General features: G+C 36.7%; 1 protein-coding gene across 18 annotated transcripts in view; it reads right to left on the bottom strand.

Annotated features, from left to right (window-relative positions):
• The window catches only part of SNX14 (sorting nexin 14), a 74,521-nt gene that overhangs the window by 57,843 nt on the left and 1,846 nt on the right, over positions 1 to 14,832 (bottom strand). For 10 of the 18 annotated variants that reach the window (XM_072736715.1, XM_072736749.1, XM_072736707.1 and 7 more), the window contains 3 exons: positions 3,076 to 3,196; positions 1,861 to 1,937; positions 1,701 to 1,779 (listed from right to left, as the gene is read on the bottom strand). In XM_072736715.1, the coding sequence (XP_072592816.1) occupies positions 1,701 to 1,779; positions 1,861 to 1,937; positions 3,076 to 3,196 (277 nt within the window). The remainder of the gene's footprint in view (positions 1 to 1,700; positions 1,780 to 1,860; positions 1,938 to 3,075; positions 3,197 to 14,832) is intronic. The other 8 variants (XM_072736735.1, XM_072736700.1, XM_072736725.1 and 5 more) reach the window with 1 other exon arrangement.

Consider the following 14,832-nt stretch of genomic DNA (forward strand, 5'->3'; position numbering starts at 1 on the left):
TTTTTCCTATGTACTAGTAATATATATTGTACATTTCTTCCATTATTGCCTGCATTCACATTATATTCTATTTACCTATTTATATGTCTACCTCCCCTCCTAGACTGAAGTTCCTAGAAGAAAGGAACCATATCTTATTTTCCTTTTATTCCTGGAGCCTAGTTCAGTTCCTTCTTATAGTAAGATCTCAAAAAGAAGTTTTTAAATGTTGGAGCTAGTAATTACCAAAACCAGTATGTGCTGGGCAGTAGGCCAAGAGCTTCACATAAGTTTTTTCTTTTTTTGTTTAAGAAATAAAGTGTCAAAGACCCACAAATAATACTCATGGTAGAGGTCTTATCTTTAGCAGACCTCAAATCAGCACTCTCTAATAGAAATGCAATGTGAACCACATACATAATCTTATATTTTCTAGTAGCTACATTCTTAAAAAGTAAAAAGAAACAGGTGAAATTAATTTTATGACATATTTTATTTAGCCCAATATATTCAAAATATTATAATTTCAACACATGTTCAATAAAATATATGACAGGTTACTTTACATTCCTTTTTTCTTACTAAATCCTCAAAATCGCATCTCAATTTGGACTAACACATTTCAAGTATTTATGAACAGCCACATATGGCTAGTGGCTATCATACTAGATAGCATAGTCTTAAACCAAGGAATCTGGAAGATGAAAATGAAGAAAAAAGAAGAAATGAAAAAAAAAGTGCCAAGAGTTTGGCATTTATGTAGCATACTTTTAGTGAAATGATTCAAATTGGGAAAAAAGATAATGAGGCAAGATTCTGATGCCTAATGCTATTTTTCAATTAATTAGCATTCAATTTAATTCGATATATATCTATCAACTACAACGACGTATCTGGCACCATACTTGGTGCTGGGAATAAATCAGTCCCCATTTACTGCCTTCAAGGACTTGACTCCCTTCTCAGATCAATGGAGAAAACAAGTCTGTAAAAGAAATAACTAAAATGGGACACCTGGGTGGCTTAGTGATTGAGCGTCTGCCTTCAGCTCAGGGCATGATCCCGGGTTTCTGGGATTGAATGGTCTCCCCGCCGGGAGCCTGCTTCTCCTTCTGCCTGCTTCTCCCTCTGCCTGTGTCTCTGACTTTCTCTCAGTGTCTCGAATGAATGAATGAATGAATGAATGAATGAATGAATGAATGAATAGAAATAACTAAAATATATGTCACCATTTTCTTTTAAAATGTAACTATAACAAAGATAAGGGAGCATGCTTTCCTAGATTATTGGGAAACAGTGAAAAGTATCCCATTCTCTGCTCTACCCTTCAGCAAGTGTGAAAGCTGGGATAATTCAGCAGGACATACTTGCTCCTTATATTTCAGGTCTCCTTTTTGGAACTACAAAATGGTATTGCCCTAACCATAAAGATGACTATCATTATAAAACTTAGACAATACCTAGGTAAAACAGTGCTGCCTTTGGCTAAAATGTCCAGTTAAATTAAACATGGGACCCAAAAACATTTCTCTTTCCATTTAAGCTGCATATTTCATAATAATCAACTACTTAGTTAAGAACTGATTATTTGGCATATATTAAGATGTTCCACAATTAAATTTCCATTGATACTTAGTATTTTCTGCTTAGTATTACTAAGAAATACTTAGTATTTTCTTAGTATTTTGAGTATATTTGGCAATGTTAATTAAATCAGTTACCTCTGAGAGAGATGCATCAACCTTGGAAGAAATTTTCAGATCTAGCCACGGCTGGTAGTTTTCAAGTAGTAAGGAAGGCCTAAAGAAAATCATACAATTAAACTGCTTGATATCCAAAATGTAATTGGAAGGATCAACAAATACAAAATGTGTAACTTACCTATGTCTTTTACATTTCACTTTACCACAAACAGCACAGCTACGACCTTGAGGAAATAATTCTTGAAGTCCTAACTGCTAAAAAAGGGAAATGGGGAAGAGGAGAGATTTGTGTTTACTTTACACATAATCTTTAGTAAAGAGAATCAACTTTTCAAAAGCTTATTAATCAATCTATATATTCAGAGAATATTTTTAAATTATTATTGTCTGCCATAACACTGAAACCATTCTTTGTAATAAATTCTACTGGCTAAATTGCCAAATAAGAAAAAGTACCTGATAAAACGCAATACCTAAACCAAATTTCCAAGCATATAATTAAGGTCAGTTTTTATGCTCATTATAAAAAAAAAATCAATCTATATTTGGAAATGATATTCTACTGCAGACATGTAAGAAAAAACTATTTCCTATTTCTCCAAAACCGTAACTTCAATAAGGGGGGAAGAGATGTAATAATTAGTAACATTTCTGACCAAATATGGGGCATCACTTTCCTTTTGTTTTTTCTAAGTAGAAATACCAATAAACCTAAGAAGAAGGACTGCATCAACTTGAATTATTAAGCAAGACTTCAAAATATCTACACACTAATGACTATGCCTACTAGAGATAGATTCAATACAGTATCACCCTAATGAAATTTCAAATATACAAATTATTTTGGTTAAGGAAAACTGCCTGATTATTTTTGTCTCTTTTAATAGAGCTAATAAGACATTTAGGAAATTAACAGGGTTAAGATAATTTAATCCAGAGTTCCTAATTGTTGTGTCTGTGCCTCAGAATCACCCAGAAAGCTTTTAACAAATACTGATTATGAGGCCCTACCCAAGAACTATTCCAGAAAAATTTGATAAAAGAGCCTAGAAATCTCTCTCTCTTTTTTCAAAGATTCCCCAGGTGATTCTACTGTATAATCAACTTTGGGGACCTCTGTTTTAATTTATTATCTTCATAGTGAATATGCAGTTAGGTATCTAAAATTATGGATCCCAACTTTTTGAGAATTTTATATTTTCTTTTTACTGCATACCTTAAAAATATACACATATGTAAATTGCATTTCAAATATGTTCTGATATCTTCCATTAAATAATAGAAGATGGATTTTTTAAATCACTGCTTTAATATGCTTTCAGTAATAATATCAAACAGCATAGGTAATACATACTGACTCTTAAAAACAGGAACAGGAACACATAAATTTTACCTTCGGTTTGTATTTTATTGAGAAGAATATATTTGGTAAGAGAGAATCTGGTCCCAATGAGCAATAGAATGTAACAACTCCAGCAACAAATGACCAGAAGATCATTAAAACATGAAGATACCTTAGAAATAAATGAAAATAATTATTACAACCAAAAAAAGTTTAAAACTTAAGTTGTCCCTTCATTGATTTAACATGTATTTATTAAGCACCTACCATATCAGACTAAAAACAGATCTCCAATCATGATGTCTGCAGTGTATTTATTTAACTAGAAGGATCACAGAATGCATGCTATCAAATACAGATTTCATATAAAGTATAAGAAAGTATAAATTCGCAATATTTTATAATTTGGTACCTAGGTTGTTATGTCTGACTAGCCTATACTATATTCTTCCAGAATACCTTCCAATGATATTTTACTATTTGTACCCCATCGAAAGTCTGATTATGTATCATTAAACTAAAAAAACTTTACTGAGTGCCTATTATTTTGGCCACCTCGTCTAGGCTCTTGGGATACAGTCAGGAACAGCACTGCCATGATTTCTACATGCATGGAAAACATGGCCTGGTAGATGTGACAGGTAAATGAGCACAATACAGTGTGACCATGTGTTCTGTATTATGACAGAGAAGGCATATAGGAGATGGAAATACTTCAGGCAGAATATACAACCCAAATTTAAAGGGACAGAAAAGCTTTTTTCAAAGAAAGCAGTATCTACAGAAAATTTTAAAAGAATGAGTAGGAGAGCCCAACAGGAGAGAATAGGGTAGAGAAATGAGAGACTAGGGAACAGGCATGGAAATTCAAATTTGGGCAAACTACATGAACTAGTAAGATCTGAGCAGAGCTCCAAAAAGAGAAGTAGTTTTAAGATGAATCTTAAAAAAAAGAAGAAGCCAGATAATACGGTATCATAAGTCATGTTAATGTATCTTAATACAGGCAATCCTCATATTGCACAGTCCTGATATACACAAATTTCCATTACCATGATTTTGTGAAAACCAATCCCTCAACAATACAGTTCAAATTCCAATTACCACATTATATTTATTAACTGGTCACTATATAAAGCACAAACTTTGGGGCTAGTTCTTCAGTCCACAAATCACTATGCAGTGAGAAGAGAATGAAGCCAGTCCACAGAAAGAGAAAAAAGGAAGTGAAGAAAGTATCAGTTGTATTTTAAATCCAGGTTCTATGTGTCTTTGAGGCCTAGTCTAGCTACATTCCAATTCTTTCTGCATTTACATAACCTTCCAATGATTCCACTCTTTGCCAAACCTAGTATGAATTTAGTTTCTTTTTTTTTTTAAGATTTTATTTATTTATTCATGATAGACACAGAGAGAGGGAGGCAGAGACACAGGCAGAGGGAGAAGCAGGCTCCATGCCGGGAGCCCGACGCGGGACCCGATCCCGGGGCTCCAGGATCACGCCCTGGGCCAAAGGCAGGCGCCAAACCGCTGAGCCACCCAGGGATCCCCTGAATTTAGTTTCTGTCATCCACCACTAAGAGTCTTGAGTAATACCCAGGACTCAATGAAGAGTTTTAAGATTTTAGGAATTTTTATAAGTTTTAAGAAGGATGGGGTGCCTGGGTGGCTCAGTCGGTTAAGCGTCTGCCTGCAGCTTCAGGTCATGATCTTGGAGTCCTGGTATCAAGCCCTGTGATGGGCTCTCTGTTCAGTGGTGAATCTGCTTCTCCCTCTCCCTCTCCCTCTCCCTCTGTCATCTCTCTTGCTCTCTCTCTCTCTCTCTCTCTCAAATAAATAAATAAAATCTTAAAAAACAGAGAGAGAGAGAGAGAGAGAGAGTAGTATCACTAGACTGTATAATCAAAGGACTACTCTGGCTGTAAAATGGAGAATAACCTAAACTGGAAACATGCAGGCTAATTGGAAAGCTGAAGTAATCTACAGGGCTCAAAGGATAGCCTATGCTAGGAAAGACTTAAAAATCTGATTGTTTTAAAACATTTAGGAGGAAGAATTAAGAGGACTAAATTGCTGCTTAATGTGAGCAGAAGGGATAGGTAAAAAATTAGTTCTCTTTGGACTTGCTAAATCTCAACTATCTTAACATGGCAAGGAGTTGGGGCACTAGGATAGCCCAGTTGGTTGAGCATCAGATCATGAGCTCTGGGTCCTGGGACTGAGCCCAGAGTAGAGCTCCACTCAGTGGGGAGTCTGTGGAGGTTCTCCTTCTCCCTCTGCCCCTCCCTGCACACTTTCTCTCCTTCTCTTGCAAATAAATCAATCTTAAAAAAAAAAACGTGTCAAGTAGAAATGTTTCATGAGTAGCTAAATATTGGGTAGTCTAAATCTCTGCAGAGAATATGAGCTAAAGAAAAGAGTTTGGGGGTTATCACATAAAGATCACTGAAGTCACGGGAATAAATGAAATGACCAGGGAGGAGCTGCAGAATTAAAAAATAATAGACATTTAAGAAATAAGCAGAGCAAGAGAAATTTATAAAGGAATCTAGTAATTAGAAGAGCTAGGGGGAAAAAATAAGAATCAAGTCATAAAGGCTGTCAAGGCAAAAAAAAAAAACTCAACAGGGACAATATAGTTAATATGATCAAATATCTTAAAATTAAGTGAGAGATTAGGACTGCCTGTCTCTGCCCACCCCCCCCAGGTCTCTCATGAATAAATAAATAAAATCTTAAATAAAAAAAAAAAAGCGGGACGCCTGGGTGGCTCAGCAGTTGAGCATCTGCCTTTGGCTTGGGTCATGATCCTGGGGTCCTGGGATCAAGTCCTGCATCAGACTTCCCTCAGGGAGCCTGCTTTTTTTTTTTTTAATAAATTTATTTTTTATTGGTGTTTAATTTGTCAACATATAGAATAACACCCAGTGCTCATCCCATCAAGGGCCCACCTCAGCGCCCGTCACCCAGTCACCCCCACCTCCCACCCACCTCTAGTTTGTTTCCCAGAGTTAGGAGTCTTTCATGTTCTGTCTCCTTTTCTGATATTTCCCACTTATTTTTTCTCCATTCCCCTTAATTCCCTTTCACTATTTTTTATATTCCCCAAATGAATGAGACCATATAATGTTTGTCCTTCTCTGATTGACTTATTTCACTCAGCATAATAGCATCCAGTTCCATCCACGTCAAAGCAAATGGTGGGTATTTGTCGTTTCTAATGGCTGAGTAATGTTCCATTGTATACATAAACCACATCTTCTTTATCCATTCATCTTTTGATGGACACCAAGAGGAGCCTGCTTCTCCCTCTGCGTATGTCTCTGCCTCTCTATATATTTCTCTCTCATGAATAAATAAATAAAATCTAAAAAAAAAAAAAAAAAAAAAAGCTGTGAGACAAAGGCTGAGTCACCAAACCAGATGAATTGCCTGGTCATAATGTTGCCTGCACAACAAAATTAAAACCTCTTAAACCGGGGATCCCTGGGTGGCGCAGTGGTTTGGCGCTTGCCTTTGGCCCAGGGCGCGATCCTGGAGACCCGGGATCGAATCCCACATCGGGCTCCTGGTGCATGGAGCCTGCTTCTTCCTCTGCCTGTGTCTCTGCCTCTCTCTCTCTCTCTCTGTGACTATCATAAATAAATAAAAATTAAAAAAAAAATTAAAACCTCTTAAACCTTTATGGTTCCTTTCAATCTGGCCCCAGTTCACTTTCCTACCCTTATTTCTTTCCAGTCCTTTTTTTTTTTTTTTTTAAGTAATATCCACACCTAGCATGGGGCTTGAACTCACAACCCTGAGATCAAGACTCCCACGCTCTATTGACTAAGCCGGCCAGGCACCTCTCTTCTCATTCCTGTATACAAAGCTTTACTCTAACCAAAATAGCATGCTTGACATCAAGCTTTAAAAACAAAAAACAAAAAATAAAACAAAACAAAAAAACAAAAAACAACATCTTATGCTTAGAAACTAACTCAAATTATAGAGGTATTTCAGAGAGGAAATTATCAAATTCTTGTCCACAGCAGCTTACCAAAAATCATTTTGACCCAGAGAAACATGAGTCAATTCAGAATTTTTTAGGAATTTTGAAGTTACATAGTATGTATATCATATATAATACTCCCAATGAGATCTAATATAGTACTCCATAATTAGATATTAATATTTCTGCAGCAAAACACAAAAGCAGTAAGAAATAAAATACGTCAGAAACAAAGACTATAGTCTTAGGTCTGTTCAGGTCAGGTTTTGTGATCAAATGTACTTTGTGCAAATTTAGGGGAAAAGTTTTTGATTTCGGAATTACAGATTAGGAATTGTAGACCTGTATTAGGCTGAACGACAATAAACACTACATGCAATATGTATGGGCTGTAACTAAAGCAAGCAACGACTAAGGTATTAAGGAGAAAAATCTATATCCTTAAATGCACTAACCCAGTGGTTCTCAACCAAGGGTGTTTTGCCCCCAAGGAGTGTTTGGCAGTATATGCAGACATTTTTGATTGTCACAACTGTGGGGAGGGGGGAAAGGAAAAGTGCACTATTGACATCAAGTGGCTAGAGGCCAAGACTGCTGCTTAGTATACAATGTACAGGCCAGCCCCCCTCCCCAACAACAAAAAATATCTAACCCAAATTATCAATAGTGCTGAGGTTGAGAAACCTGGCATTGATCAGAGACAAATATTAAACCAACAAGTTAAGCATTCAGAAAGCTGGGGGAAAAAATACAACCCAAACACATTAAAAGGAAGGAAACAATAAATAGAATAGAAATCAATAAAGTAGGGATGGGGCAGCCCGGGTGGCTCAGCGGTTTAGCGCCACCTTCGGACCAGGGCGTCATCCTGGAGACCTGGGATCGAGTCCCACATCGGGCTCCCTGCACGGAGCCTGCTTCTCCCTCTGCCTGTGTCTCTGCCTCTCTCTCTCTCTCTCTGTGTGTCTCTATGAATAAACTAAAAAGAAAAAAATAATAAATAAATAAATAAAATAAAGTAGGGATGCCTGGGTGGCTCAGCAGCTGAGTGTCTGCCTTCTGCTCAGTGTGTGATCTTGGAGTTCTGGGATCGAGTCCCACATCAGGCTCCCCATGGAGCCTGCTTCGCCCTCTGCCTGTATCTCTGCCTCGTTGGGTGTCTCTCATGAATAAATAAATAAAATTTTAAAAAAAATAAAGAAATCAGTAAAGTAGACAACAAAGGAAAGAGAAAATAAAATCTAAGCTGGGTTTTGGAAAAAATTTTAAAAATAAGCAAACCTCTAACTGAATTTATCCTACTTTCCCAATTTGAGCTGTACTTTTTTTTTTTCAAAGGTTTTATTCATTTATTTGAGAGAGATAGAGATAATGAGAGAAGCACAAGCAGGGAGCCCACCCCAGGGCTTGATCCTAGGACCCCGAGATCACCACCTGAGCAGAAGCCAAATGCTGAACCAACTGAGCCACCCAGGTGCTCCAAGCTATACTTTACTATAACTAAATAGACACAGCAGGTGAAAAAAGCAATTCTAAAAGAAAGAAAAAAGAGAAAAAATTCAAAATTTAAAATATGCAAGTAATGAGAAAATCATCATGTTGCAAGCTATAATGAAGCAACTCACTAGGGTATAAATAAATAGTAAAACCAAAGAGGCCTGCTGGGCAAAGTCTTAGCTGTCACTATCCAAATCCAAAAAAAAGAAGGCAACTCCATCTTATGTGGAGTTAACCTCTCATGTGATAAGATGTACCCAGCATCACTGAAATATTCCCGCAATGCCCCCCCCACCAAAAAAAAACTAAATCTAATCAAACTTATAAATCTAACACTTTATCTACAAAAAATATTCAGGTAAGGGGAAAAAAAAAAAAAAGACATGAGGAACCTAATAGCAAAAGTGTGAACAAATGACCCAGTTTCTTCAAGTCAATGGAGGGGAGTGCGAGGGCGGAGAAGCAGATCCAGGTAAACAATGTACAGCTTGTGGGCCAAATGCCACCTGCTTTGGTATGACTCTTAAGCTAAGACGGTTTTTACATTCTTTAACGGTTCTTTAAGAGGCAGCTCGGGTGGCTCAGCAGTTTAGCGCCGCCTTCGGCCCGGGGCCTGATCCTGGAGACCTGGGATCGAGTCCCACGTCAGGCTCCCTGCATGGAGCCTGCTTCTCCCTCTGCCTCTCTCTCTCTCTGTCTCTCATGAATGAATAAAAAAAATCTTTTATAAAAAAAGAAAGAATATGGGGCATAGAGCTGATGTATCCCGAAGTCTAAAATATTTACTGACACTTCACCAAAAAATTTTGCCAACTATTATTTTAAATTATAAGAGATTTATAAAAGCTTAAGAGATGTAGCTCCCACATACAATAAGTGGACATATTTTAGATTCTGATTAGTATATACTACAAATTTTCACACATGAAAATTTAATTGAAGACTTGTTATTAGGTTTTATTAACCAATTACTGGTAATTATTTTAAGGTTATGGTTTTGTGTAGAAGTTTTTAAAATGGAGGAAGATTAGATTTTTTTTCAAATATGCAAAATATTGACGGTTGTTGAAGCTGAGTGATGGGTGCTTAGAAGTTCTTTGTACTCTCTTTTTTTCTATGTATGCTTGGAAATTTCCAAAATCAAAAGCTAATAAAAAAGACAAAGTTTTGGGATGCCTGGGTGGTTTGGCAGTTGAGCATCTGCCTTTGGCTCTGGGCGTGATCCCAGAATCCTGGGATTGAGTCCCATATCAGGCTCCTTGCATGGAGCCTGCTTCTCCTGTCTCTGCCTCTCTCTGTGTCTCTCATGAATAAGTAAACAAAATATTAAAAAAAAAAAAAAAAAAAGACAAAGTTTTAGCAAGACAGATCAAGGAATAAAAGAAAAAGAATGCAAATATACAAAATACAGAATGAAGAAGAAATAATGACAGTTAATACTGAAATGAAAAATGAAACTACAAACAACTATGTTCATAAGTGGATAACCTACAGAACAAATTTTTGGAAAAAAAACCAAAAATGTTAGAAATTAGCAAGTGAAGAACTAAATAACTTATATAGACCAATTATCATTACAGGTATTAAAACAGCAATCAGAGACCTGGCTGCAAAAAACAAAACAAACAAACAAAAAAGAGACCTGGCCCAAATGATTTTACCAAACTTAAATGAGACAAATAATCCCTATCCTATATAGATGACTTCAGGAAAGAAAAATGAGAAAAAAACTGCTAATTTAAAAGGACTAATATGATGTTAATTTCCAAACCAGATAAGGACAATATAAGAAAATCATTAGGTCTATTTTACTTATAAAATATTAAGTAGGGCAGCCCGGGTGGCTCAGGGGTTTAGCGCTGCCTTCAGCCCAGGGTGTGATCCTGGAGACCCGGGATCAAGTCCGATGTCGGTCTCCCTGCATGGAACGTGCTTCTCCCTCTGCCTGTGTTTCTGCCTCTCTCTGTGTCTCTTGTGAATAAATAAAATCTTTTAAAAAAACATTTTAAAAAAAAGAATCTCTCCCTCTGTCCTTCCCTCTGCTCCTCCCCCATTCCCACTCTCTTTCAGTCTCATTCTCTCAAAATAAATAAATCTTTTAAAAAATAAAATAAAATAAAATATTAAGTGAAATATTAGTTAACTAAAATTAGCAGTATTATCATAAAGAATAATAAATCATAAGAAAGGCATGTTTTTAAATAGCTCATTATCTTTATTTTTTTATTCATTTTTGAATTTAAATTCAATTAGCCAACAACATATATCATTAATCTTAGATGTCGTATTTAATAATTCATCAGTTGTGAATAACACCCAGTAAAAAAAAAAAAAAAAACACCCAGTGCTCATCACATCACCTGCCCTCCTTCATACCCATCACCCATTACCCCCCATCCACCTCTGCTTCAGCAACCCTCAGTTTGTTCCCCATAGTTAAGAATCTCTCATGGTTTTTCTCCTTCTCTGATGACCTTCCCATTCAAGTTTTCCTCTCATCCCCTACGAGAAGAAGTTTCCTATATTCCACAGGTGAGTGAAACCATATGATAATTGTCTTTCTCTGATTGACTTATTTCACTCAGCATAATACCCTCCAGATCTATCCATGTCGATGTAAATGGTTCATATTCATCCTGACGGCTATATATTGCATCGTATACATACGCCATATGTTCTTCATCTATTCATCTGTCAATTTTCATTTTGGCTCTTTCCACAGTCTGGCTGCTGTGGACAACGCTGTTATGACCATTGGGGTGCAGGTGCCCCTTTGGATCTCCACATTTGTATTTTGGGGTAAATCTGCAATTACTGGGTCAGAGGGCAGTCCTGTTTTTAACTTCTTGAGGAACCTCCATAGTGTTTTATAGAGTGATTGTACCAGCTTGCAGTCCCACGAACAGTGTAAGAGGGTTCCCCTTTCCCTGCATCCTCGCCAGTATTTGTTGTTTCCTGTCTTGTTAATTTTAGCCATTCTGACTGGTGGAAATGGCATCTCATTGTGGTTTTGATTTGTATTTCCCTGATGCCAAGTGCCGTGGAGCATTTTTTCATGTACCTCTTGGCCATTTGTACGTCTTCTTTGGAGAAATGTCTGTGCATGTCTTCTGCCCATTTCTTAACTGGATTATTTGTTTTTTGGGTGTTGAGTTTGAGAAGTTCCTTATAGATCTTAGATACTAGCCTTTTATCTGATATGTCATTTGCCCTATTTTACAGATGAGGAGGCTATGACAGATAAAAGTTAAATCACTTAACCAAAGTCAAATAACTGATTAATGGAGGAGGCAGAATCAAATTCTTACAATGACACTCAGATTCAAAACTTTCGGCCACAACAATAAATCCCCTCAATAAAAAAAAAAAAAAAAAACTCTTAATGTTGTATCTGAGCCAAACAAAACACTCAAAGTGTCAGTTAGCTATTATTACTGTTATTATTACTAGCATTAACTTAAAATATTCCTTATTATAACACTCAAATATTCAACACAATCGGTGAATATAATTATATCTATACTCCTAGTTTTCCCTAACAATACTGTAACAGTGATATCATAATTTGAAATATATAAAGTATGTTACTCTATTCCTTCCACAAATCACTTAAAATAGTCAAAAGTTAGAACTATTTATCTTTCCACAGATAATTCATATTGAAAGAAAAATTTATATACTAAATAATACCTTGAAAGACCTTTAGGAATTAAAGTTTCAAGACTATAATAGAAAAAATCTCAGGGGTGCCTGGCTAGCTCAATCGATAAAGCATGTGACTCTTGATCTCAGGGTCATGAGTTCAAGCTCCACATTGGGTGTGGAGACTATTTAAAATAAAATTTTTAAAAAAGATTAATAAATTTTTAAAAGAGTACTATTCTAAGTTTAACCATATAGAGGGAAAGCTCCAAATCTCCATACTAACCAGTAAAGATTTCAAATTGGAAAATTTATTTTAAAGTTATTGCTAAAAACTAACTGGTGAAATGTGTAGAAATCACTTTTTTAAGGTATATATGTTTTTATAAAGATTTTATTTATTTATTCATGAGAGACACAGAGAGAGAGGCAGAGACACAGGCAGAGAGAGAGAAGCAGGCTCGCTGCAAAGAGCCCGATGTGGGACTTGATCCCAGATCCCGGGATCACGCCCCGAGCCAAAGGCAGACGCTCAACCACTGAGCCACCCAGGCATCCCAAATATTTTTTTTAAGTAATCTTTATACCCAATGTGAGGTTCAAACTCACAACCCCAAGACCAAAAGTAACATGTTCTTCTAACTGAGCCAGCCAGGCACCCCAAGAAATCACTTACTGAAGGTGTCCATTTCTTCTCATTTCATCATTATACCCCTAATATTTTTATTTTTATATTATATATATTTTTTAATTTCTAAATAGATATACCTAGTATTTTCCACTCCCAGAAAGGACATTTTCTTGTACAACAATCTTCCAGAGACAGCCAAAGCATACATAAACATACATGTTTATATGTACATATGTATGTACACACGTATGCTAAAGAAAAATCACACAATACACTGAAAAGCATACAATATACACTGTCTTGAACATTCCAAAAGCTTCTGCCTTGGGCAGCCCAGGTGGCTCGGCGGTTTAGCGCTGCCTTCAACCCAGGGCCTGATCCTGGAGTTCCAGGATCAAGTCCCACGTCGGGCTCCCTGCATGGAGCCTGCTTCTCCCTCTGCCTGTGTCTCTGCCTGTCTCTCTGTGTGTCTCTCATGAATAAATAAATAAAATATTTTTTTAAAAAACACAAAAGCTTTTGCCTTGGAAAGGGTACTTAATCATTTTTTTTTAAGTAGACTCTAGTCCCAATGTGGGACTTGAACTCATAACTCTGAGATCAAGAGTCCCATGCTCTACCAACTGACCCAGGCCCCCCAAGGTACCTAACCATTCTTTCAGTCTAGACAGTTCGATGACATTTAAAGTCACTTTTACTGGTTTCAACAGTAACAAAGGAAAAATACACAAAAATATATGCAAAAACAATTTCACTCATAAATCCAACCAATCAGAGATAACAGTTACGTAATATATCCTTCTTTCTTTGCATAATACAAATAAAGATACAGGGTCAACATCAGATGGTATCTTATGATTTCTTAAGGAAGAACACCTAGATGCTATAATTAAGTAGGCGACCTCAGAAATCTAGTTCAATCGGATCTTGCATGCCCATCCTTGGACACCTAAACTGACCCATCTACGAAAAAAGATGGGTTAAGAATTCCTGGACAATACTTACTAATCACAGAGTTTACCTATCCTTCATACTAAAGCTATTCATAGCTTAAAATACCTTCCAGATTACCGAAAGCATGTAAGTACTTAATAATTCATTTCAACTCTGTTAAGATTGCCCTTCCTCCATATTTCTAAAATCAAATATCTTACTATCACCATCAAAGCACATTTTCCAGTAAAATATCAACTGCTATTTAAACCTAGTATTATATTTAAAAAAATAAAAATAAATAAACCTAGTATTATATCAATCCAGAGTGAACTAAGAAGAAAGCAATATGGCTACGGAAAAAATTCAATTCTAACAGTCACAGGAAATGGGTACCTTAGAACATAAATAAATCACCAAATTCCTGGTGAATGCTTTCCCATTCCTATCTTCAGGGATCAACTACCCCAAAATAAAGACTATGGATGGTTTCATGCACAAAACATCAGAAAAGGGAAGCCTGGGTAGCTCAGCGGTTGAGCGTCTGCCTGCAGGCCAGGGCGTGATCCTAGAATCACAGGCTCCAGTCCCACATCCAGCTCCCTGCATGGAGCCTGCTTCTCCCTCTGCCTGGATCTCTGCCTCTCTCTCTCTCTTTCTCTGTGTCTCTCATGAATAAATAAATAAAATCTTTTTTAAAAAATCAGAAAAAACATGTAGGTGCTGTTGCTGACAAGTGTCTCAGACTTCTCTCCACCAGGAGCAAATCTGGAAATAATCTGAAGGAAAGTTCTCCTCTACTACCTATTTCATCGTTATCATTTCTGGAAATAGCTAACTGAATGAAATCAAATTTATTTCAGGGGCAGAACCTTCCCATCTCAAAATGTCAACTGAACATATCAATTTTAACTTTCAATCTTCCCTTCCGGAATATTCTAGAAATACTGAGACGGGTACTATTTTGTTTTCTGACTTGTATTCAACAAATCTTTAAAGCAACCGTTTTAACCAACCACTCTGAGGAAAGCTTTGGCTACAAGACTGTGTGTGAGCCCTTAGTCTGAGGATTGTGTGTGTTTGTGCTTCAGCTGTACAAGTGTGTGTGTGTGCA

Source organism: Vulpes vulpes, chromosome 1 (genome assembly GCF_048418805.1).
Source record: "Vulpes vulpes isolate BD-2025 chromosome 1, VulVul3, whole genome shotgun sequence".
Classification (NCBI taxonomy): Eukaryota; Metazoa; Chordata; class Mammalia; order Carnivora; family Canidae; genus Vulpes; species Vulpes vulpes.